Consider the following 27,220-nt stretch of genomic DNA (forward strand, 5'->3'; position numbering starts at 1 on the left):
TTTTTAAAGTATATATATGTATATAAAGATTACCTTGATAAGTTAGTGATGTATGTATGAGGAGAGAGAAGAGAGGAGAAATTATTAATCAATGTATTAGGTTTAACATTTTTGTTGCATTTGTCCTTCAGAAGATGAAAGAAATTTTATGTTATACAAAAAGTTGAATCTAAATAAATGGTAAGTTTTTTATGTAAGTGTGTATTTATACACATCGTACAAAAACATATGTACAAAAAATATAATTTAATATCACAGTTGAGAGATAGTACAGAATTACTTTTAATTCGTTCCATCTGGTCGCGATCTGCCTGCAATTTTCGGCATCTTTTTGTTCGTTGAATCTTCTACTTCTTTAGGCTTATAATAATGGGGTGCCACTTCGAGCAACCATTTGCTTTCAATTTCTGTCACCTACACAACACGTATATTTGAATCACAAAGATACAATCTTTTATAAACTTACAAATTTAGACTATTGTTTTATATTTTATATTATAGTATATACCTGACGCATAAATTCCTTGGTAGTGAGGACAAGTTCGTGATAAAGAAGCCAACGCGGAAGATCTTGGAACAGGGAACTATTTGGATGTATCGCGACTTGTTGATTATGCTTTGCAGTTTTGTAACAACCTCCCTTCGATAAACGTGCTACGTGATAGAAATAACCAGCTGTAATAGCCTAAACAAAAGATTTTTCCATTATTTAAAAAATCCATAATATCAGCACATTATGATATTAACCTTTCTAATATTAATTGTTTCTGTAATTCCCGAGACCAATTCCATCTCGACACGCTGCATCAAACCTACTAGCTGTTCTCTAACATCTCTCGCCCGTTTCATGGATCTGAAAGATAAATCGTGAGAAATATATTTTGTAAAACTTTGTTAACATTATACATATTGACATACCTGTGTTGTATGAAATTTTCATAACACCAATGTGTACTAAAATCACTCTGTGCCCATTGATTGTACACATTAAGGAGAGTGAGATGATCACCGCCAGGTACATGGAAATTCTTGCGTGCAGCATCCGCATGTATAATTTTATCCTTCGGTCTATAAAAGATAGCGCCATTCACCGAAAGCATGGCCGCAATGGTAGCCACCTCTTCCGAACAGCGATACTTCTCGCTGGCTAACAGCATCTTCGCCATCATTGGATCCAGTGGAAACTCAGCCATTCTACGTCCAAGTTTTGTTAGCTCTCCACGATGATTAAGCGCACCTAGTGCGTACAACTGTTCCATCGCCAAGATCAGCGTTTCGGGCGGTGGTGGATCCAAGAAATCGAAATGCATCAAATCATCTATCCCGAGAGCTTTCAAAGTTAGCACTGCATTACCTGCAAATATCATTGAAATACAAATTAAATTTAAACAAGAATAATTATATAACTGAAAATTTTAGCAAGATACATCATTGATTCTTACCCAAATTAATCCGTTGTATTTCAGGCACGGTGTTATCTTCAAGCTCATGCTGATAAGCCCAAGCTGTATACAAACGAAAGCACTTTCCAGGTGCTACTCTTCCGGCGCGTCCTGCTCTCTGATTCGCGGACGCTTTGCTGATCGGCACGACTATTAAACTCTCCATGCCGGTGCGTGGATTGAAATTGTTCTGCTTTGCATAACCAGGATCTATCACGTATACTATGTTGTCTATAGTTAATGAAGTCTCCGCTATATTTGTCGCCAATACAACCTTAAAGATAAAGATTTAAATTTAGCCTAAAAGATATTTCAAAAAATTATCTAAAAAAAAACTTTAAGAAAAATATTACCTTCCTCGCGCCAGGTGGAGTTGGTTGAAATATTTTTATCTGCATATCGCTTGGTAGATTCGCATAAACAGGTAAAATTAAAAGTTCTGCCAATTTGCTTCCTAGTCTTCTCACTCTCTCTTGTAACATTTCCTGACATGTCTCGATTTCCTCCTGCCCTTTAGATAGAAATATATTTCGTTACGCCAAGTAATAGGATTTTGAATAATCCTAATGGCTGCAATACAGACTTTTGCATAAAGCATAATGCATAGTGCGTGAGAGAATTAACCAATCAAAATTCTTCTCTTCCCTGAAATGAAAAAGAGGAAGAATTCTAATTGGTTGATTCGCTTATACACTATGTGTTATGCATTTTGCAAGAGTCTGTGCTGTGGCCTTAATACTTACCGGTCAGAAATACCAATATATCACCCGACGGTTGCGTTATGTGAATCTGAATAATCGAAACTACGCACGCTTCAATATAATCTGATTCCGGCGCTTTTGTGTAATAAATGTCGACAGGAAAACGACGTCCAGGTATTCTGAATATAGGAGCATCGTCAAAGAATTCACTGAATTTTGTAGCATCCAATGTAGCCGATGATACCAGCAACTTCAAATCAGGACGAAACCTCGCGATATCTTTCACCAGTCCAAATAAAATGTCAGTGTGTAAGGTACGTTCATGTGCTTCATCGATTATCATTACGCTAAAATGTTATTTAATTATCATTATGATAAAAAATGAATTATTATAATTTAGAATAATAATGTATTAATATTTAAAGTCTAAATATTACTAACAATTTCCAAGTATGTATTGAAGATTATTATTGATCCTTTATTTCTATTTTCATGTTTTCTTCTTAATTATTCTATTAACAGTATACACATAGATACCTGTACGACGCTAAATCGGGTTCACTGAGGAATTCTCGGTGTAATGTACCGTCAGTCATATATTTGATACGGGTACGTTGCGATGTGCAATCTTCAAAACGAATAGCATAGCCAACTTCATTACCCAACTTAACGGCCATTTCATGAGCTACCCTCGCAGCCACTGACATAGCAGCTACTCGCCGTGGCTGAGTACATCCAATAATCTTACCGTCGTCCGCGAATCCAGATTCGTACAAATATTGTGGAATCTGTGTTGTCTTACCTGATCCTGTTTCACCTTCTATTATTAAAACCTGAAATACAAATGCATAATCCATCCTGTAACATTGTTGTTAAATATTCTATCTGCTTTCTACCTACCTGATGATCTTTGATAGCATGTATCAAATCCTTTCTGAAAGGATAAATAGGCAAACTTTTCTTTGTCTCCTGTATCGTTTGTAAACTTTTAACATGCGCGGGTGGACTTTCTTCCCGTTTCTTATCCTTGTATCCAGGCATATGGAGCACTTGAACAAACTCTATCATCTCATCCTCCATGAGAAGATTATATTCTTGTTGAGCTATAATAGAAGATTGTAAGCTTACTTAATAGAAAGACAAATCATATAAACAATTACTTATCTTTAATTTAGTATATACCTTTCCTATCTTTAGCACCAAAACGAAAAACAGCTGATGACATCTGATCTGATTCCCATTTACTTTGTTCAGATTGCGGTGGTTCCTTTTCCGTTGTATCAGGTTCTGGCTCCGTTTTACCCTTCTCAAGAGGCATATGATAACGTTGCATACGCTCAAGTTCCCTTGCTTTCTCATGCTCCTTTGCCAAGTGCAGCAACTGTTTCTTATGAGCTCTTTCATGTTTTTCTTTTTCTGTTAAACTATAAAATGTAAAATAACTTATTAGATCAATAATTATATTTTAAAAATATTAATTATATACATAGCTCATCCATAAAATTACATGTTTTCATCAAATAAATATTCGTCATCAAGAATATCAGCTTCTAATTCTGCAACTTTGTCCTCTTTACGTTTCTCTAAGTATTTCCTACGAGACTCGATTCTCAATTTTGGTATCAGTTTATCTTTCATATCAGTCTCTATAATTTTAAGTCTCTTTGCTGCTTCGGCTGCAGATAATAACAAGCAATAAGTAACATCTTTTAAAATATTAAACATTCATAGATATTCTTTTGACAACTTACCAGCGCCGGATCCAGGGAGCGTAGCAACATTACGTCTTTTACTTTCATCTTTGGCTCTGAGACGACTAGCAAAGCTATCTCTTTCCTTAATATCCTTTTTGCGACGTTCTTCTTCACTGTCTGTATCCTCACTCGAGGATTCTTCTCGTCTATATTTACTCATTTTGGAAAGCATATCGTAGGTTATGTCCACACTTTTCTTTTCACTCCAAACTTTGGAATCGGAAAATGTAGCGATACTATCGATACGTATAATCAAAAGTAGACAGTAGAGTAGTAGTGTACAATAGGCACAATAAGTACTTAAAAAATATTAGTTTTTACGGTACTAGAGAGAAATCTGAGAAAGGCCAACCTTTTTCCTATTACTGTCGAAAGTCGAAATCACCCGTACATTAACGCCAATACATCCATTTTCAGTTTAGGAACTACGTGATTACATATATTTTCTAACACTATCGACAAAATTATATCATCAAAAGTAAATATGATGTGGTTCGTCTCTGTACTAAATCCTCAGACTAAAAGCGTGCCGATTATCCATAGGAGGAATATATAATAATTTAAAATAGGATCTCAAATGAAAAAATTTTAATTTCGCATCTTCTGCATATGTAAATAAAAGTTGTTGAATTTTAATAAATGAAATTGAAAATTCAAACAAGTTAATTAATTAGTGAATTTTGTCTTACAATATCTTATAAAATTACGAAATTATTTTATGCAGTTTCTTCGTGCAAATTTTCAACTCGTTTTTATCAAATATAATTACTAGTATGCATGTACAGCTGATTTTTTGGTATCAGAAATAAATGTGATGCGAGTCCTGTTAAATCGCAGTACTATAAATCACGCTAAATTATTTTAAAAAGTATAATATAAATTCTAATCTGTAAATCATAAACAAAATAAAACATTTTTTTAATATAATTTCTAATCCATATTCCCAAGCATATTCAAAATTTTGAATAAGAAAGCAGTTTTTTTCAATCCAATTGCATCCATTTGAATCTAATTGAACCTAATTGAATCCAATTAAATAAAAAAAAAGTATTCGCTATTTAAAATACGCATTCGAATAGAAAAAAATTTCAATTCATTTTAATCCATTCTCGTTTGTTGGGTATTGAATTAGTAAGTAAAATTTATATTAATTTTATATCTAATTCTTAAAATATCTGATACTTTTTTGTGTAATATAGAATTCGGCACTAGTATGCAAATAATTCGTTCGATGTTTAGATGCGTTCCAATGTCCAAATTTTATTTTTAAAGTATCGTGAGTATAATGCTCGATAAAATAATTGTTACGAATTATTTAAAATAAAAAATATAAAATAAGTTCCAGAAACTTATTTAAAATATTAAATAAGAAATAAATCAGAAGTGTTGTTGTTTAAAATAATGAATACTAAATAAATTTTTTATTTTAGAATAAGATGTGAATCCTGAGAATTTAGTACAGAGACGAACCACATCTACTTTCGACGATGCGATTTTATCGATAGTGTCAAAAAATATATGTATCACGTAGTTCCCAAACTGAAAATCGATGTACTAGCGGTAGTGTACGGATGATTTTAACAGGAAGAAGGCCGACATGGTCTTTCTCAGGTTTCTCTCTGACGATACTAACATTTTATTCTTTTCTGTTAATTAACCGATTGGTAGGCATTTGTGGCGCGGCTTACGGAGTAAACATTGATCAATTTTATTACGCCGTCTATTCAAATGATTCAGGATATTTAAATGCATAATAGCGCCGTACAGCATGCCGCTCTGTGAGAAGTTTATAATTTCCCATTGTCGATAAAATATTTATTTTCTTTGTGAGTCTTAATCGTGTTCACAATGCTAGAAATCTCTCTAAGACGAAAAAACAATTAAACAATCACATTGACCAATTGGTGAAATGATTTAATTAATATAATAAAATTTTAGTGATTTGATAATTCTTTCTCCGACTCGAAGACTTGTAACTACAGTCCATAAAAATAAAGGTTGCTATGTAGTTGACATCCATTTTCTTAGATGGCGCTAATGCGCGGAAACATTTCGCTATTACAAGAAAAAGGCGGCATAAGTGCAAATAAGTGGCACCATTTTCTTTTCTCTATTAAATCGCAAAAATAATAATACAAATCTGAAGATTCGATTCTTTTTTCCATATTGCAACTTTCTATTTTAGAAAGGTAGAATATATATTGCGTTTATATATAAAGTACGAAATGTATATACATATAATACAGTATATCTTCATATGCTTTTGAGTTTTTCATGAGTATTTTCTATACAGAAGCTGTGCGTTTCGTGGATCATCTGCAGATGTCCAGATTCATTTATTAGAGTGCATATCCGGTAAAAAAATTTTCATGCATGAATATGTATAAATATTTATAAACATGCATAATCATATATGAAATATGTTTATTATACATGTTCATACATCTCTCTTTTCCTGATGAAAATAAAAATCGGAGTGTAAGTCAAATGTAATGAGAGAGTAACAAAAGCGTAAATGAAATTTCTAGAAGGCGAAAATTGAAACAATGGAATGTAAAAGAAGCATTTACATTTTGATGTTTCAATGTTCGCCTTCTGGAAGTTATGCTTCTGTTACTCTCATTACATCCGATTTACGTTCCGATTTTTACTTTCATCAGGGTTTTTTTGTAAAATTATTTTTTAGTGTAAGAAATATTATTAATAATGTGAAAACATTAAAAATAATTAAAAGAGTAATTTTCACACTATTTGTTTTAGAAAAAAATCAAGTTTGAAAAATGTAGAAAAATTACTTATGTATAATTATACATATACAAAATTATGCATAATTGTATATTAGCAATTTTTTTTTATATTTCTTCAAAGTTGTTTTTTTCTAAAATGGACATTGCAAAAATTAACCCTTTAATTATTTTTTATGTTTTCACATTACTATTATTATTTCTATTGCGTTTTAAAAAGTAATTTTACAAAAGAAAGAGAGATGTATGAACATGTATGAACATATTTCATATATGATTGTACATGTTTATGAATATTTATGTATGTTTATACATATTTATACATATTCATACATGAAAAATTTTTTACATTTCATGTGAGCATTGCAATTCACTTCATTAGGTTGAAGAACAGTCTGATATCTGATGAAGTGAATTGCGATTTATTCATCACGAAACGTTAACATTCTAATAATAATGGATCTCACTAAGATAATCTGCGAAGCGTATAGTTTCTATATATATATATAAATCTTTATATATTAGGTGTTGGAATTAATTCGTAGCGTTTTACAAGTGATGGGAAGTACTTTCATTAATGTATTTTTTAATGCTCATGTGAAATAAATAACATTCTTTCATTAAAAAACGCTACGAATTAATTCCAACACCTAATATATATATATATATATATATATATATATATATATATATATATATACTCGTATATATTCATATTTACCAATTTTTTTTACAATTTATATTAATATATGGTTGATGCTTATAATATATACATTAATTCAGAAAACTCAATTTTGCATCATTTAATCATTGAGGAAATAGTACGCTGACCTCGTCATCTTCCGCATTGCATTCACCACCCATAACTGCATATAATGACAATGCTTGCAAATAATACATTTTCACAGTTGACGTACATTTGATTACAAAAGGAAAGCAGGTACGAGAGAAAATATGAACAGACGGCTATATATTATATCGATTTTGAACTCAGCGGTGGCGTCAGGTGTCGCAACAGCCGGATGACGTTAAACAAGAGCGTCGAACAAATTTTACTAACAATAAACAAAATTTAAATGAAATTACTTTGTTAATTTATAATTATTTATATATATATTTATATTATCTTATTATTTTATTATTTGTTCTTTTAATTGATTCTCTGATATGATATTCCTATTATTCTCAAGTAACTTCATAATCTGGAACAATTATTACATAAAGTAATCAGATTTCACATAAAATATTTACGCAAATTCCTCAAAGCAGAAAAAAAATAAAAGATTTATATCAATTAATTTGACAATTTAAATTGTCCCTTTTATTGTGTATTTCAAGGTGCCCTTTTATTATGTATTTCAACATACAAAATTGAAGGAAAGAAATGTACTATTTTTAAATAGAAATTAATTAATCATAAGCTTCTTCTTGCATTAAATAGTTTTACAATTATGTTTATAGAGAAATCTTTAAACCCTTACAGAAATCTAACATTGGCCAATATTGAAAACACCAATTAATTACTTATTTTAAGTATTAGGGGCATTATTATTCAATACTTTTAGTACTCAAAAATTCAAATAACTAACTACCCTGGAAAAAAAGATTTCTCTCTCATGTATAATTATACAATAATTATATAAAAAATTAACATATATTTATATACAATTATACATAATTATATATAAAATATGTCTATATATAGAACATTTTTTTCCCGGGTAATTACTGTCTTTTAATAATAAATTGACCAATACTAAACTTTCACCAATATTAAATTTCTGTAATGTTTATACAAATACAAATAAAGGCAAATGATTTTTTGAACCGTTAGACGAGATATTCTAATGAGCTATTGAACAAACCGTTATCGCGTTTCAAAATTCAGATAAACCGGAGGGAAAACTGTATTCGTATAAACGTATTCATGTGTCCGACGACTACGGCACTGCCTGCTCGCCGGGCTAGCAGTTGCTCCTACGCTCGGCGCCGCGTCAGTACATGCGGTCTCGCCGCAGCGTGTGGATTGTTTCTTTGCGATCAGGTATTCCTCGACTCGTCTATCCTGACAGGCTCTCTCCTTCACTCTCGTTGACTCGCGACAATCGCGTGCCACGCTCTCGTTCACGCAAAGCTCTCCGCAAAGCTTGACTTTCAACGCTAATTACTTCGTCCTTCTTCATTCACGTGTGTTTCGATCCGAAGGATCGAGGATCATGCCAGCGGACGCCGAACTCAGCAGCCTGCTCAGCAGGCGGCAGAGGATCAACGACGAACTCGAGGAGGGCAAGGAGGTGAAGAAGCAGTACAAGTTTGTGAACGTTTATACGGAGTTCCATGAGCTGTCGCGCCGCGAGATCAAGCAGTACGAGCAGACCTTCAACAGGTGAGTATTTTCTCATTCTTCACTTCTTTTTTTACTTGTTTGTGAGTAGGTAAAGATATCAATAACAGCAGATTGAACCTGGCAGTGCAGCGACGCGTTTAGCTGTCCGAGGTTTTAATGTATTATTATACTATAAAATATAATTAAAAAGATTAAAGGGATGTTAAAATTGGAAATTGTCGAAATTATGAAATTAAGAGGATTATTGCGAGAGATAATATATTTTTATTATTATATTTTATATGTATTTTGTAATATTAATAATAAATTAATAACAGAAAAGAAAATACCGTTAAATGTGTAAATGAAATATATAATAGTTAAATAAATCATATAGATTTACGTCTATATTTTTGTGTTATAAAATATTCAAATAAAACATTTTTAAGCTTTCTCTTTCTTTTATTTTTTTGTTGGAATATAAATTTAAATATTTTTTTTGTGAAAGATAGTCACAATTTTTTTTCGCTTAAATATATTTACGTATCACTGTTAGAGCTATATTTTAGTATATATTTTAGTATTATCAATTTAATTGACGTATTTTGCTTAGCTGTTTATTTTTACGACTCAGCCTGGAATACAACACGCACGTGTAATCAGATGGAGATAAATGTTCCTTCGTGTCACGAGTTGGGATGTCATTGAGAAATATTATTAACGATAAACACTTTCGAATCAAACGCTGATTGTGAGTGAACTTGTTTTATATTTAACCGATATCGCCAAGAAATTATTCATACTGTCAACCTGATTCAATGATTTACTGACGATCAGTGATTTACAAAAAATTTTATTAAGATTAATTTTTCTAAAATATAGTCCAATTGAAAAAGTGATATAATTCAATCCTGATGAAAATAAAAAGTGAAGCGTAAATCGAATGTAATGGGATAGTAACAGAAGCGTAAACAAAATTTCTAAAAAGCGAAAATTGGAACAATGAAATGTAAAAGAAGCATTTACATTTCTTTTACATTTTGATGTTTCAATTTTTGCCTTCTGAGTTTCGTTTATGCTTCTGTTACTTCAAACAAAACAACAAGTCATTATGATGTCAAAATGATGTCAAGTGACTTCAAAATGATTATTAAAAGTCATTTTTTAATCATTTCCAATTCATTTTAATGTCATTTTGACGTTATCGTAACTTGTTTTGCTTGGGACTTTCTCATTACATTCGACTTACATTCTAATTTTAATTTTCATCAAGGAAAATCTACACGGAAAGAACAGTTTTACTATAAAGTTCAGATACTAAAGTAATAAAAAATTTAATTAAACGCAGATCTAAAAATAGTTTTGTTGGACCAACAAAATAATTATGTGGGACATACAAGCTGGTTGTTAGAAACTTTTTACAGTATTGCTCATTAAGCATTCTAACATAATTATTTTAATGATCAAACAAAATTATTTTCAGATCTATATTTAATTTTTTTAGATACTTTATAGCACAATCTTTCTTTCTGTATTTTTAATACAATCTACATTTCTTATCTAACTGCCTATCTTACTTATATAATTACACACTAACTTATGTGGAATTGCTGCTCGCTTTACTAATGGTATGCCGTCCAGCGTAACGACGAAAGGAAATTTAATCGTTATATACGAATTTCCTTTCTATCAGCTGAACCTAAAGTTTTCTTAATGCAATTGGTTGCGCTGATTTGTGCGGCTTTGATGCGTTAAGCTGCACGCGATATCATCACGTTAATAAATGTTGTTGTTTACGAGCTGCGGGTTTCTCTCGCCGCAGTACGTCTTCATTAGAATCTCTTTGCGGATTCTTGGTTTAGAATAGAAGAACCCTCTCACGCGACGTCTCGCAAGATTTCCTAACTAATCTGACAACGTCCCGCTGCGCACTATCATCACTGCTTAATCGCCACATCACGCGCACCTTTTGCGATAACGGACTTCATTACGGAATCCACGAAACTGTCTGTCATTTTAGGTGTCATGGTAAAACTACAAATAGCTGTACAGAAGACCTAGATAGTCAAATACATATATTTATACGTATATTTCAAATACATACATTCTAACAGTCCAAGCTTCATTCTTCATTGAGTGCTTTCCATTCGATGACACAAATCGACAGAAATATTGCTCTGCTTTGTTACTCGTGGAATGCAAAAGAAAAAGATAAAACGACGTTTATATCAATTTATGTCACTAAATGGAAAGTACCTATCGAACAATGTAAGATTTATGTATGTTATTTATTCAAGTCGGTTATGTCCAAGACAGCATTGATTTAAGTACAATGGATTGCTCCGTATCGTGTTCGTAATAGCTTCAGAGGTACCTGAGTACCCGGAGTACCCACCCTATTTCCTCCGACCGTTGTCAAACCACGTCGACTTCGAAATTCCTACCTACTCTGAGACACAAAGGGCGTAGGTACCAAGGACCGTGACGAGAGAGACGTGGCATGGGGCCCGATAGGGACCCTGAGGTCGTCTGCCCTCTTCGCACAGCTTGCGTTTCTTCTCGAAGAAATGCACGTCACGAATCTCTCGGCGTTCGCGGTTTCGTAATGACCGGAGCGTGCAATTCTCCACGATTCTCCCTGCGATTTTCTTTTTTCTCGGCACACCTTCTTCGGAAAACTACGTCTTCGTTCTTGCGTACTTCGTTAATAAATCTCAAACGTACGTTATAGCCTACGGCGATCATGGGAGGTACATTCTTGATATCGATTTTCCAAGAACGTCGTTCGTACTTTGTTACAAGATCACAGGAAATTTAGGAACAAAAAATACGAACAATTAAATTGAGAAGTGATTTTCAATAAAATGGAAAGAAATCGGAAAATTTAGAGTCTCATCTTGTATTTTATTATTTTTAAAATATTATTTCAGTCGCGTATAAGCTTTAGATGAAGAATGCATAAAATACGCAAATAAAAGATTAATTTTTTTTCAGACGGTTTAAAATGTAACCCTGACCCTTCGCTCAAAGCATTTAATATTAATTCCGAGTCGGTGATACCGCGACGAGAGAGGAGAAGAAGAGAAGAGGGAACGCAGACGTTTCGGAGAAAATATGTCGCCGTACTCCTACGATTTATCAAGGCCCGAGGTTGCAAAGGTAACCGGTTTTGTGGCGAAAAGACAAGGACGACTTCTCGACGAGCGCACGATATGAACGCACAACAATCATCGGTCCTTCCGGATGACGAATCGCAGCATGCAGGATACGCACGTGCGCGCCGCAGGCAACAGAGAAACTCTCGTGCCACTGTCAAGAGGCTTTTTCCTCGTGGATATTTAAATAGAAAGGAAAAGTCAAATCATCCATCAGTATCTATAAGAACTAAATCGATTACGGTTGAAGTAGACCATTACGTAGAGTGTGGAACAAAGCGAGAATTAATTGATATATTACATATTATTTAGTCTTCTATTTAAACATAGAAATCATAAAAATGTTATCATGACTTTATTTGTCACTTATATGTTTATTTATAAGTGACAAACGAAATTGTAATAACTATTCTATCATTATATGACACTGTAGAGCATCCTATGGAGCACACAAAAGTCAACAAAAGCAAACTGATTTTATTTTTATTCCTAATGTCAAATAAACAGTCAAATTTTGTAATCAAAAATTATCATTTTGACTTTCATGACATAAAAATAAAGTCATTTTGATTTTTTCTTGGCTTGGGTATGTTTTTTGATGTTCTATCTGGACTGTCACTTACTTATTGCTTCATTAAAAGCATCGATTTTCAATTAATATTCACGTAATCTCAGAAATCGATTGGATTTTAGATTTGTCGCTTGTTATTTTGGAAAAGATTCCACGAATGTAATTCATTTGCACAACGAAAGCATAAATGTCAGATCCTCGTCGTAATTTATCAATAATCCGATATAATCTTCTCGGTAAAGATTGAGAGAAATGTATTATAAATAATTATTTCCTTAATCAGTAACCTGATATATTCATCAGCCAGGCGTCCTATCGTCGACTAGGCTAAATATATATCTCACTGCGGTTTCAGTTCGGTGATACGTGATAGTACTCGGATGCGTTTACGTAGGCCGCGGTTGCATTATCTATCCAACATTTCCTGCACCGGAGACTGAGTAACAGAGTCGAAAGTGGCTCTTCATTGAGTTTGTTATTCTTCACGAATTTCCTCTTTGAAAATTCACAGGAAGCTGATGGAGGGCCCGAAATCGACTCTCACGATTGACCCTTCGTCGTAGACCGAGCACCTCAATTAACTGCTTAAATCCTAATTTAAAGAGCTCCGAAACTGGCGTGACATCCGCTATCCCGGTTGACCCTCTCACCTTATATTATTACTAAATGCAGTGTTCCGGTCATTTAATTAGAAACATATAATTTTCGACCAAAAAGCAATGTACATTGATACTTCACGAAGTTGATACCTCACATGTAAATAATTCTATTTCCTGTCGCTTAAAAATTAATGTTAATGCATTTTCTAACACTATCCTTAATATTACAATATTTATCATTAGTATCCTTAATATATTTTTTAATGAAATAGAGTGATGCAATAACCTGCAGTCCGTTTGTGAATTTTTTATAGTCTACAAGAGTTTATCTACCTCTAAAAAACATCACTGAAATAGAGAAACAATGTCAGAAGAAATACGTTCGTATTCCTTATTGAGAAATTTTTATCGACTTGCACTGCGACTCATGCGAGGTCGAAAGTCGAGATTTCCACGACTCGATTGAACGCGCGCTTAACTTTCCCCGTTGCTGAATGATAAAGCGAGGTGTGATCGATTCGTCTTTATATGTGTAAATGAGAAACGATGACCTTAACCCTTTCGCTGCTGAAGTAGGTGAATGCATAGCATATATATGCATTCAAGATATACTCTCGGAATCGATAACTCCACGTAGAAAGCATTGAATACCACGAAGAAACCAACATTCCATCTCTGGCTAGAGTGTTACATTCTTAAAATTTTCAAGGATTCTCACGAGGAATATTTTGTGCAGAAATATGACATATCTTCAAACGACCCAGACAACACGCACTATTTAGAAAACTTCTTTATATGTTTTTTAGATACATACATATATATATATATATATATATATAATATATATATATAAATGTGCCAAAAGTCTTTATGATGTTATTATGACGTTTTTTAGACATGCATGGTATCGTTAAGAAATAATTAGATAAAAATATTTTGATAAGAAATTTTTAATATAGATTCTCTTACATTTTTTGGTCTTCTTCAAAGGTTTAATAATTCTTAGACGCCTGCAGCGGCACGACAAACCGTTATTGCACTCGTGATCGTTCAAAGAAATCATGCGTTCCGAATATACAAACGGTATAAAAATTTATTCTATGGCTCGGCTTGCAGCGATGGAAAGCATTCGATATTCCTAGTAGTGACATCGCTAGACATTTTAAATAATGTTTCGTTGATGGGAAAAGGTACAACGTTTTTCATGGACGGCGTTTATCCCCGTTTAGGAGACGCTTCCACGGTTCACAATGCGCATCGCGATTCCTTTGGTTTTGCAGAATTCTAATCTGTGCGCTGTATAAACTTGCCTCCTTGCAATCTCACATACTAACAAGTTAGTCGTTGTGTCTCTCATAGAGAAAAAAGATACTAATTAATTATTATAGAATAGACGGAAGCTTAAGAATGGAAGAAAATCCGACATGTTTCTTTACTTAAACGGGACAATAACTTCTTCTTATAATAACTCCTCTCGCGATAAAGCATTTGCAATATAATGTGATAGTTAACAAAAGATTAATCAACTATTGAAATTCTCAGTCTTTCGGAATAAACGTGAAATATGAATTTAATTTTGATTTTATTAATCCAGTTCTACTTTTACTTCACACATCAAATTAGCGATACTAGTTGCAGTCACGCAATAACGAGTATTTAAAAAAAATACTATATGCTCATTTCAAAGTGTCGAAATTTACACAAGAAAATATAAACAATAATAAACGAAAATCAACTAATATATGAATAATATAAATAAGTGAAGAAAATAGCAATATTTAATCAAAGCAGATCTTGATACCTAATAATATTTTGGCATGAATTTTTACAATTTTCAGTTCATGCAAACTGCGCACCAATTATTTGTCGATTTTGAAAATATGAAGTAATATAAAAAGAAAATAAAAAATTTATTTATCAAGAAAATATATTATCAACTAGAACTATTATTTTTCCACCGAAACATTATTCATCGCAATTTTCTGTTCCACATTGTTGATTGTTTAAGCCCCTAAATCTTTGTTTTGTTTTAAAACTTTCTCGGAAAATCACATGTGATTTATATTTGTGATTATTCTAAATTTCGGTAACGTGAAAGAAAAAATTATGTCAGCCTTGTCCTCCTCCTAGACACGTCGCCAATTCGTCGCAGTGACGTTCTTCGTTATTCCTCGAAGGACCTTCCACCGCGGTATCGATCTTGGAAAACAAGGATAAACGGGACCAGGCGGATACGTCGCATGTTACCTTGACCCGGTTTCCTCCGAGCTACTCCTGGAAAACGTAATGCGGAGAACGAAACGTTCACCACCGAGTCCAGTCCGAGGCGGAACGATCGCGATATCGCACTACAGCGATAACGAGATCAGAAGCGCAATGGTATCGTTACGTTGCGATAATTAAGTATCTCATGTTGCAGCGGTCAATAAAAAGAAAGGTGGAAAAAGGCGCCTGCGATATCAATCACTCTCCAAACAATATACATAAATTCTTTGAATTATGTGCATTCCTTTAAATTTACGAATAAAACATTTTCTTCCCTTCACAAAATAATAATAAATATTAAAAAGTAATTTTTTCCTTTTATAGTACTGCCATTCAATTATCGGATCAAAAAAATACATATAGTGACTGCTTTTTGACGGAAAAAGTAACAAAAAGCAACCTTTTAAGCGTTAACATATTTTCCAAAAATTACATTTTTAATCAAATTTTAAGAGTAATTAAAACATTTACTTTTATTTTTCTTAGTTTATCTTTGAGTAGCTAAACTGCTTAACATGTAACAAATTGTTTTTATACATGGTTTAGAAAATTTATAATAAGAAAAGAATTGTTTTCAAGAAAGTTTTTGAACGATAGAATACAATAAGTACACCTCTTACCAAATAAAATAAAAGTTTAAACATTATTATCTAAATAAAGAAAAAAAATAAACGCATTCATTAGAATATTAGATAATAAAAAATAGATAATTTTTAAAATTATAACAAAAACAGAAATTGTATTCTTTGAATGTGGAGAACTAATTCAAAAGTAGTCTTTGAAAGTCATGTCGTCTTTTAGTTTTCACATCTATTTGAAACTTAAAAATGATAAACCTAATACTAGATCAGTATTCATTAAACAACATTGAGTCAGCAATTGTTATCAGATAAGACAACAAAAATATGAACAGAATGCTTATGTTTAACAAATTTTATGTTAGCTCAAAAAAAAGATGACTATAACGATTCCATTTTGAACAATAGTGACTTTTTAGCGATACATAAAAAAAAGATGACTTAAGTGACTAAATGATAACGCCTTTAGGACGATGGCATCAAACTACTGATAATACGTGGCAAAACTATACTATATGTTGTGAACTGTGTTAAATTAAACTAGGGCCATGTTAAACTATGTTTGACTTCTAAAATCGATTCTGAAAGATAACAAGAGAGTTACAATTTTTAACTATTTACCTCACGGTATATATCTTTTAATTAAGCTTTCACAAAGTCAATCTAAATCCGTGACACGTTTAATGTAGTAACGATCGCGTTTCATTTACGTGGGCGCCTCGGCACAATTCATGTTGATTGGAGCGCGTTTCACTTGGCTGGTTAAAACTGTCTGACAAGAGCATTCTCGATAAAAACGAGAGCGACGATCTGTTGTCCGGCGACAATCGGGCATTGAATCATTCATAATAAAGTGATGTAATAATGATATTCACAAAATCGGATAAATCGGAAATAAATACATAATGATTTTCAATTCTTATTCAAAAACGTAATCGTGTGAAATAGCATTTATAAATCTTTCTATTGTCATAAACGTTTTCAAAAAATTATTATTATTCAGCACTTTTTATTGATTTTATTGACTTTATTGACTTTTATTAATCGACAAATATTAATATATTTAAATCGAGAAGCATTTATTGATTAAAAAAGAAGAGAACATTATTAATGGAGTGCTGATTTAGTAATAATACTTCTCTCACATATCTCTCGTTTTATCTTTCTCATTTCTGCTACTTTTATCGATCACCTCACTTAACCGCAATGTAAAAATGCAATCTCAACCTTCGCCTCTCACTCTGTGAAATCTCTCTTCGCGTAGAAAGAAAAAGAGAGAGTGCGAGAGAGTGAAAGAAAGAGACAATCGTATTACTTGTTGATACCTAATGCCTGTGAAGAAATAAAAGAAGGACAATTTTAATCAAATTATTACACACACATTTCTTATTTGTTTCTTCATCTAAATGTTAATATCTGCGCAATTCTCTCTGATAACTCCAAGGAAAAGGTCAGAAACGTTTTGATTACAATTCACTTCGACGTTCTTTCAATCTATCTTACTTCTTTCAATCTAATGTCGACAGCGAGGAGAACGCCAGATTATATAATAATAAAGTTGAAATTAACTGTTACATGTTACAATGGTTATAACGTTTGTAATAACAGTTATATTACATGCTCCAGCGTAAAGTACGGATACATGTATTCATATCCATAAAGCTAATGAATAGATTAATGTTCGAACGTTTAATTGCTCGAAGCAGCGGGATTCCGGCAAATATTGATCTTTCCAGTAGAATAATTACGATTCCTCCTAATTGAAAGGATTTACCTTCTAGATGCCTTCCCGCCTACATCGCTTCAATTTCCGGTGCCTCGCACTAACGTCGTTAACTAATGCGGAAGCAATTTCCTTTATTAACTGCCGCTCTTCTGTACTCTAACGAATTTCAAAAATACCGGCGGAATGGCGGTACTATTTTTCAACCTCCTTCCTGTTCTACTTAATTTACTTAATTAGTATTATAATATAAGTATATACGGACATTGTGATAGGAAAAGTATAGCCAACGACAAATTATCGATCTAAGAATAAATTATCGAAACAAATTATTGATATAAGAAAGAATAAAATGAAATTTTTACACACTAACACTCTATTTGCTCAACTAGCTTAAACGTTACTCTTTTTCTATAAAGACCACGTCAATTTTTGTGAGAGCTTGTTAATCACGGTAGTCAAAAGGACCGGTTTGCCATGTATAAGTGGTCTTTAACCTGCTGATAGTTACGTCTCGTCATACATATAGGTCGATTATATAATATAACATGATTTCTCTCTATTGATTTATGACATTCGCGATAGAAGATATCACACTAATTGCAGTTCAAGCTTTACACTATTTTTATATCCCATATATATTTTTCTCATAAAATTAAAATTTTATTATTGATCTCTAATTGAAACCAAGTATCCAATTATGTGTCATTAATTATCTACAGATCAAGATTTTATCAAACGTTTCTACTAGTATTTTTATTTGCTTATACTTTATTTCTTACTTAGCACACTGAGAGAAAACCTGTTTGCTTATTGCAACTATAATTGCATAAAATAATTATCGTTACTATATATACTACAGTTATTATTGCTATAATTTTTTAATGATAATAATTATATTTATAACTTTACCAAAAAAATGTATCATTAATCTTTAATCAAATGATTACAATTTACAGTTAAATTATGATAATTGCATTTTTTTTTCTCAATACAGAAATCTTCGAGCGTATGATAGTTTCGATCGTACTAAATAAATAATTCAATCCTGATATACTTCGATGAAACGAGCTCACGTTCTAGAATAAGCCGTGCCATGACATTCTCCATCCCTTTTACGGAAAGTTACGATTTCACGAATTTCCGGTCGCGAAATTACTGGCAACAAATAAGATTGACATCCTGTCGAGAGACTCACGAATTTGAATATCGTCGATCGTTCCCACGTTTTCCCCTGATCTTAGTTTTCACTCTCGTCGTGTCTAAACTCCTCGATAATTAAAACATACAAACTGATAGATACAAAGATACTTCTAGGGAGATTCTCACATTTCTTTTCATCTGCATTCAGCCTTGCTCTTTTGTGAATGTTTCACGAAACAGTTATGTTCCTTAAACTCATCTCATAAAATTTGCACCAATAAAAAAATAGATTTTTCTATGTAATTTTAATTATTTTAATTTCTATTTTAATTATTCTACATTTATTACAATTAAATAATCAGCATGAATAACGAATAAATAATAGATCATATATTTTTATATTAATTAATTCCATACTTGAGACTAGAACCAATTCAATATTTAATTAATAATGTTAATGGTGAAACCATATCATGTTTATTAATTTGATAATTCCGGTCAGATATGTATTGATTTTGTCTCACAGAAGCACTCAACCGAGAGCTTTATTTTGAACTACAGGATGTTCTCCACGGATTGTATATAAAATTGCGTGGCTCGGTATTTCTATAACATGGACGTGATCCACTTAACCTTTAGCTCATGCATACGCCCACATTTTTTTCAACATTTTGCGCAACTAAAGAGCGAGATTAATAATGTCAAATAGTTGCGCGGGAAAAAGCGCCGTCGGAGTAAATCGTTTTTCCCGTTTTATATATTTACGATGCCGCGCACAGAACAACATGTAATAAAATCCCAACGACAGGCAGCTATTCTGGACCGAAATTTTTTACAGCGTGATATTTACAGTCGTGCAAAAAGTCTGAAAAAGGAGGAAGTAGCATATCGAATTGCCAGTTACATCGGCAATGACCAAAGTTACGCATACGGAAAATGCAAATTTGTCGACAAATAAAAATCTTGGTCACCTACCTATCCACTTTCTACAAGAGACGTTCTAATTATTAAATGTATTATCTTTTACATTGCGGTCAAACAGACGTTGGCCTCGTAATAAACATAAAGAAAGTCGCGAATATTAATGACGGCGTTTAAAACAATCACTATGTTACGACGTCAGTTACGGAGAACATGACTGTCGAAGGAACCAATTTTCCCACTAAAAATTATTATTTAAATTAAATCGATACCTTTCTCTAAATTGTACTCTGTACTGACAAGAGAAAAATATCAAATTTTATGCTATATTTTTAAGCATAAAATAATTTAGAATAAAAGATAATATCGCAGATGTCATTGGTATAATAAATATATTTTAAAACCCTGCGAGTGAATTTAAAACCTCGCGAATGAATTTAAAATACAACGTTAATTGACATTAAGTTGACTGTGAATTTTTTAATTATTTTTTAATCTGTATTAGAATTCAAAATCAAGATTTTAATTTACTTTTAAAATATCAATTAAACAGTTTGATTTTAATGATGAGATTTAGCACCTATTTATAATTTACTATACACACATGTAGTATCAACTCCACGTTTCACTTTCATTGTTTACTTCGCGGAATCATTAAGTCACAAAAATGCGAACTCCATTAACACTTGTGCCATTTTCTCTTTCACAACAGTTTCTCGAATTCTGTAAAATAGGAAGACTATTACGACAACATCGAGATTGAAGCAATCTCTCTACTGATTTTTCCAGTGAATTCGTTTAATGGTCGAGCCTCGTTCGACAGTAATGACATCGTCCTAAATTTTTTTTCCTTGTTCCTTCATGTAATCGCATTCAATGGCCGGCGATTAAATTACGCGCGGTATCGTGCTTAACTGATTAACATTAACTAGAGGAGACGATTATACATGCAACACATTTAACGACGTCTCATTGACTAGTGTCATCACGATGATTTATTGGTGGGTCAATCGTTGAAAAATGCCACTTCACGTAGCGAAAGGAGGTCGTGGTAAAATATTTGCCAGTCAGCAAAACAGATTTTATATATATTGTACTTAACATATGAATGCAAGTATCTATCGTATCTCGGATCGATAATTGTATTCTCAAATCATTTTCAGTGTTAAATATTTTTTTAATTATGTTAATTATACTAAAGAATTTGAGAAGAATTTTCAAATTTATTTTATAGTAATTGTAATTGACATATTTTAACGCAAAATAAAATCATTTTGAAATGTCGAACAAAAAATAAGATTTTAAAACTTTACACTTTAGTTCCAAAATACTCTTGTCTCAATTTCGTAATTTTATTGACAGAAAAATTAAGAAACAAAAGTGATGATTTTAGAAGATTTGAGATGAAAAACAATATAATAAACAGTATAATAAATAATTTTAAGTTGCTAATTGCAATTGTTAAAACCTTGCAGATTTGACGATGGTCATGATGGCTTCCTCGATCTTACCGAACTGAAGCGAATGATGGAAGTTTTGGGTGCACCGCAAACGCATCTTGGACTCAAAGCGATGATCCAGGAGGTCGACGAGGATGGCGACGGTCGCATATCTTTCCGTGAAGTTAGTTTATTTTTACTACCTTCGAGAAATCTTTAATATTTGGAACTGGCGAACAGCATGAGGAATGATCTACGATCATCTGAACGATGAATATTAATCATTCTTCTTTTGAGAGGAACAAAAGAGAGGAATGTTATTAATATGTAAAATCCAATTTCTATAATCAGATTTTTATTCTGTTTTACTAAGAAGAAAGTAAAACCATGATTTTGCACTAATTTTCAATAATTATATTTTAATAGATTTAAATTGATAACAACAAGAATAACAACATTTGCGAATTATGTTTATTAATAAACTGCAGAAATTAATTTTTCGTGAAAGAAAAAATATATAATAAATATCCATGAATTTCTGCACATTATTAAAATTTTTATCACAGTTTATGAAAATTCTTTAAATTTTTTTTGAAAATATATTAGAGATTGAAAAATGGATTTTACAACAGACAAATATAGTTTGGAAATGTGGTTTGGTTAACACACTTCATGCTATCATCTCCGAATATGGTTGACGTAAACATAACGTCTGTACGACTATCCTTAGTGTTTCTCGCAACTCCGCTTGCGGTCGTTAAAAATATTGAACCGAAATAGATTTCACTCCGTGCAGCTTTGCTCTTATGCGAAAGCTCTTGTCGAGAAACACATGCAATTTACATGATTCCAAGAAGCGTCCAAATTAAAATAAAATAACTCCTCAGTTTTAACAATATTTATAAATTTTTATTTACAAAGACATTATTTACATTTGCTCTAAATAATTAATGCTCTAAATAACAAAGCAAATGTATGTTATCTTATAAGAGATTTCAAATTTTTATATTTGCATAAAAGATAATCTTCGCTAAACTTATAATTTGTTTTTAGCTAATCAGACTTGCACATTTTATTTATAGCGAGCATATATGATACATTATTCTTAAAAATAGTAGACTTCATAACATATGTTATTAACAAACGTTTCACTCGCTGGATATTCGATGATAGTGTTCACTCTTCAAGCATAACTGTGCGTTAGAAGAGATACGTTGTAGTTCTATTTCGATTATCTACACGATAAAGTATTTTAAAAACCTTCGAAAAATTACCTGCTACAAAAAATATAACAAAAACATTTTCCTAAAAACAAATTTTTCTAGAAATTTAATTTAGCTAGAAATTTAATTCTCCGTTAATTGCCTTCACTGTTATATAACGTCAGTAGATGAAAAATGTAACATACAAGAAAGAATTAAATCGCAATCATATTTTTAATTTCAAATATTTCTCAATTTAGAAATACTCTACAATTTAACTTCTAATTAAATTTTATAACCGAACTAGGATGTTCTATAGAAAAAGTGCAAACGCTGCAGAGAAATTATCGATGCGAATGCATACCGTCTACCAAATGCTGAACTTCCAGAAATCGATTTTCTAAAAATATTCGGATATAATGATGATACGAAAATATCACGAGATTTAAACTTGCTGCTCATCGCTCTAACAATGGTGCGAAATCAATGATGAAGAACCGATGCGACGATGGTTTTGCAACACACGCCTGCGGAATACCGGAGCGTGCGAAACGTCAGCAGAAACTTTCGCTGTTAATGCAACGCGGCCGCGAGTAAGATTATGGTGTGCGGGTGTCACGTATCGTTCGAAAGAGAATTTGACTTGCAATTAATACGTAATGCACGTGCGGACATGCGGAATTGAACGTGACATTCCGTATTTCGCGAACAAAACCCGCCACGCGAATCAATCCTGCATACACGATGCGTGCACGCACAATTCGTCCCGCTGGTCGATCGCTGCCGTGATTCATTGCGTGATACCCGAGTTATAGTTTATTGCCCGGCTTACTCACCTTCCTCTTACTCATCGCGATATGAATTACCGTAAAACGCGACACGTACCCCCTTCTTTCGTCATGCTTTACATTCATAAACGTCGTAATCAAATTTCAATCGTACTTTTATTTGATGAATCATCCTTTTGTCTTCTATTTTTAGTTTTTATTTATTACTTGAAATAATCTCTGTGAGACTTTTTTTTTAACTAGGAAAACGACGATTCTTTTATCAAAATGTAAACGAATCAAGCAATAGCTGCAGAAAAATTCTTTCTTTTATATATAATATATAATTATATAATTATTCTGTAATAGTCAGATAAAATACTCGTTGTTTTGTACAGAAGTTGTTCTCTACATAAATGATTCGTATAGTTGTGTCGATGTTATCTTAAGAGTAGTAATGGAATTGGGTCATGGACTCTTATCTTAAATTCTATTTTCAAAAGAAACAACTCGAGAATTGATCAAAAGTCAGACCCAGTTTTTCAAAGTTTGCCATATATTGCAACTTTTTGATTTAAGTTCCCTGTAATTACAGTTACATCTTGTTACAGTTTCTGCTGATCTATCGTAAGGCACGAGCTGGTGAGTTAGAACAGGATTCCGGATTAAGCCAGCTGGCCAGACTCACCGAGGTCGACGTCGACGAGGTCGGTGTCACAGGTGCTAAGAACTTCTTCGAGGCCAAGGTATACATCCATATTTAGTCTCTCTTATCGCGAATACAAATATTTTTCAATTTCTTTTTATGTTGAAATATAAATTACTTAAATGTCAAAGTAAACTTCTTCTCCATATTAATAAGTTTCAGTTTCATACCTTAATACTTTTATGCGCAGAATAATGAGATAAATCAATTGATGTAAAAAAAAACGCACGTAGTTACTTTTCAAAAAAGGTGTACAATTTCCAATGTACAATTACATATATTTTTTGAAACACTTTTATGTATTTAAAATACAAAAATAATTGAAAATATAAATGAAAGATATAAATTAAGAATAAAGACTTAAATTTCTTCATTAATACAAAGAGTCAATAACTACTAATCTCATAGCCATAATAAAAAAAATATAGTTTCTTATCAAATCTCGTCTTTTATCGTCTTATTTGTTATCGTCCAAATGGATGCAACACGTTTTCTATTTACATTTACAATCATAAATGATATGGATTAGGCCCAGAAAACTACCTCAGCGTATCATGCGCATTGAAGAAAAAATACACGCGCGAAAGCGTAACTCAATCGAGACGTATTTCGATTAACGTACTTCTTTTTCGTTTCTTTTTTTCGCAGATTGAACAACTACGAAAGGCCTCGAAGTTCGAAGACGAGATTCGCATGGAGCAAGAGGAGCGGAAACGAGAGGAGGAAGAAAAAGCGGCGAGGCGAGAGCAATTCCGGCAGAAAGCCGCGATCTTCGGCAAATAATTGCGGAGCAAAAATCACGGGAGAGCGAAAGCTGACGACCCGCTCGTTAGAATGCGAAGACGGATTGTTTTGTATTGCTTAAGTTTATTTCCCATGCTCGAAGCGATATCCGACGCCAATGCTCTATCATTTAAGCGCGCTTCGAAGCGATGTGAAATCGCGATTCGATCACGGCGATTGTGATCAGAATTTTAAGCTGGAATTGAAACCGCGATATAATTTCTATGTAATTAACGCACGAAAGAAGAGTTTTATACAATTTTTATTTTTGCAAATAATTATTTCCGCCTATCGAACGATATTAAAAATCGAACTCAGAATACGAAATGATGACGCTTTCAATCCTTAAGTTCGAAAATAAAATTCTTTTATTGAAGATACAGTGAACACTGAAATTCCTTCTCCGAATTTTAAAATAAGTAACAATAGTAAAAACAATAAATTTTTTTAACTGTTGCGATTTTTTAAATATTTATTCATTTATTATTTATATACTGTGTATGTATCACGATTTGGCATTGTAATAACGTTTACTGTACTTGGAATATTATGAAATATTATGCAAAGAGATTATACACATGAATTTTATATGAGAGGACATTTCAGAAAGTGGTTAATATCTAACACATATCTATCTTATAGGAATATATTTTAAAATTGAATAGCGCGCAAACTAGATTTTTACTTGCTGCTTTAATAGCAATTCTAACATCTTGTCTCTCTCTAAAATGTTTAACAAAAATTGAAGAGCACATAGTATTCGATATTTATGTAAAGAATTATTTAATATACAAATAACGTTCAAGGACATTAAAATTCCAGTAAAGAGTTAATATCGAATAATTGGCCTGTTTTTCATCACAAATATTATATAACTATCAATATATAATATTGATTTTTATCGAGTATAATGAATAGACTGAAGACAGAATTGATATAAAAATCGATTTTGCATTATTCAAGAGAGAATAACTTTAATGATTGTTGGGTCTTCGATAGTATGAGATTCATCGGCGAACGTATCTTAATTTTTATTATTAATGACGATTATATTATAAGACTTTACTTTTTTATTCATTAAATAAGAAAAAATTCTTTGTCATTAAAACTTGTACGGTACTATGTATGGTATAATGTAAGAGAAATATGCATGTAGATATGTTGTATATTCGTGCAGGTGCGTGTGAATGTATGCCAAATCATAGGTATGCGCGTGTTGTCTCGATTAAAAAATTGGGACATCGAATAATTATTCGTGGCGCATAAAAAAAATTAATAATATTCATTATTATTATTACTACTAATTTGCATTTTTTATTCTATTTGTGCCTATAACAATACCAAACTTCGGCTGATAAAAAGATAACTGTTATGTATTTATAACTATCGCAATAAATATGAAATCAGTAAAGTTAAGAAAGTTTTCAAATATTCGGATTTTACGCTAAAATCTAAAAAATTATAAATGTATCAACAATATTTTATAATATTTATAACATTTTTTAATCATATATTACTATTTTGATTTTCTTTAATCTTTAACTTTTATTCAAAATACAAATATTTAAAATGATCAGTAATTGTTAAAAATTATTATATAATTATATCAAATGATTCCTATCTCATCGTGCCTATCGCAAACAGTAAACATCTTACTTCAATATTTTAACAGATTGTAAAATAATTTATTATTAGAATTAGTATTAAAATGTTAATACTGATATTTTTATCTTGTTTGCATTATGCAATATACTTTCATTATAAACATTTATTTGTATTTAGAGACATGTTCTGTATATAATCATGTTAGAGTAAGACACAAGAACATTTACTGTAAAAAGTGTGTAAGCTATAGATTGTAAATAGATTTATTTTGCTGCATCAATTTTTTTATGTATCTGATTTATGATAGCATTATATTAAAATTATAGAAACTATATCGTGTTGTTATCATTATAAGTGCTTAGTCGAGAAGTTAATACATTTGTACATATAATAACTGAATGAATACTACATGTATGAGTTCTTTAGCTAAAATATACACAAACAGGAAGTTGAAAAACTTACTCAACTAATACGATTATTATGATAAGATATCACGTTATCTTGAGATTTTACCAAAATTTTTATATCAGTTAAGATGGGTGTTTTTTATCAAGAGACATTATCCAGCAAACACAAAGTTACATGTAACGTGCCTATTAGTTGTAATTTCCCGCTCAACAATATAATTGTAATATAACACGTAAATTATAATGTTATATTATAATTATATTGTTAAGTGAGAAATTACAACTAACAGATACGTTACATGTAACTTTCTGTTTGCTGGGTATACAAATGACACAGTAACACAATGAATCGTTTTTGTTCGTCAACGTTAAACAAAGATGAAATGATA

At 31.9% G+C, this 27,220-nt stretch overlaps 2 protein-coding genes and 1 long non-coding RNA gene across 4 annotated transcripts; 2 read left to right on the forward strand and 1 right to left on the reverse strand.

The window, feature by feature from the left end:
• Positions 1 to 96: 96 nt before the first annotated feature.
• Positions 97 to 4,366, reverse strand: l(2)37Cb (DEAH-box helicase 16 lethal (2) 37Cb). Of its 2 annotated transcripts, XM_087413873.1 has the most exons (13): positions 3,895 to 4,366; positions 3,651 to 3,819; positions 3,326 to 3,567; positions 3,044 to 3,246; positions 2,681 to 2,976; positions 2,186 to 2,490; positions 1,796 to 1,953; positions 1,443 to 1,716; positions 919 to 1,354; positions 748 to 853; positions 509 to 685; positions 281 to 414; positions 97 to 169 (listed from the first exon to the last, which is right to left on the reverse strand). In XM_087413873.1, exons 1-12 carry the CDS (start codon positions 4,067 to 4,069, stop codon positions 283 to 285), a joined length of 2,673 nt encoding a protein of 890 aa, XP_087269999.1. In that variant the 5' UTR covers positions 4,070 to 4,366; the 3' UTR covers positions 97 to 169; positions 281 to 282. The 2 variants fall into 2 exon arrangements, with proteins under 2 accessions (XP_087269999.1, XP_011053659.1); XM_011055357.2 differs by having other exon boundaries at positions 97 to 414; positions 3,895 to 4,365.
• Positions 4,367 to 5,461: 1,095 nt separating this feature from the next.
• On the forward strand, positions 5,462 to 7,723 carry LOC147907269 (uncharacterized). Its single transcript, XR_015547563.1, has 3 exons — positions 5,462 to 5,723; positions 5,836 to 6,086; positions 7,550 to 7,723. It is a non-coding gene; the product is annotated as an uncharacterized LOC147907269 (long non-coding RNA).
• Positions 7,724 to 8,614: 891 nt separating this feature from the next.
• On the forward strand, positions 8,615 to 26,756 carry Swip-1 (EF-hand domain-containing protein D2 homolog Swip-1). Its single transcript, XM_011055356.2, has 4 exons — positions 8,615 to 9,027; positions 21,398 to 21,545; positions 23,942 to 24,076; positions 24,685 to 26,756. Exons 1-4 carry the CDS (start codon positions 8,858 to 8,860, stop codon positions 24,817 to 24,819), a joined length of 588 nt encoding a protein of 195 aa, XP_011053658.1. The 5' UTR covers positions 8,615 to 8,857; the 3' UTR covers positions 24,820 to 26,756.
• The last annotated feature ends 464 nt before the right edge of the window (positions 26,757 to 27,220 follow it).

Source organism: Acromyrmex echinatior, chromosome 15 (genome assembly GCF_024713525.1).
Source record: "Acromyrmex echinatior isolate Ae372 chromosome 15, ASM2471352v2, whole genome shotgun sequence".
NCBI classification, from domain to species: Eukaryota; Metazoa; Arthropoda; class Insecta; order Hymenoptera; family Formicidae; genus Acromyrmex; species Acromyrmex echinatior.

What these genes read in the sequence shown, in the direction of transcription:
- Swip-1 (XM_011055356.2), top strand. Translation starts at nt 8,858, where the DNA reads ATGCCAGCGGACGCCGAACTCAGCAGCCTGCTCAGCAGGCGGCAGAGG. An exon ending in TACGAGCAGACCTTCAACAG is followed by an intron (nt 9,028 to 21,397) that starts GTGAGTATTTTC and finishes AAAACCTTGCAG; the next exon opens with ATTTGACGATGGTCATGATG. An exon ending in GTCGCATATCTTTCCGTGAA is followed by an intron (nt 21,546 to 23,941) that starts GTTAGTTTATTT and finishes ATCTTGTTACAG; the next exon opens with TTTCTGCTGATCTATCGTAA.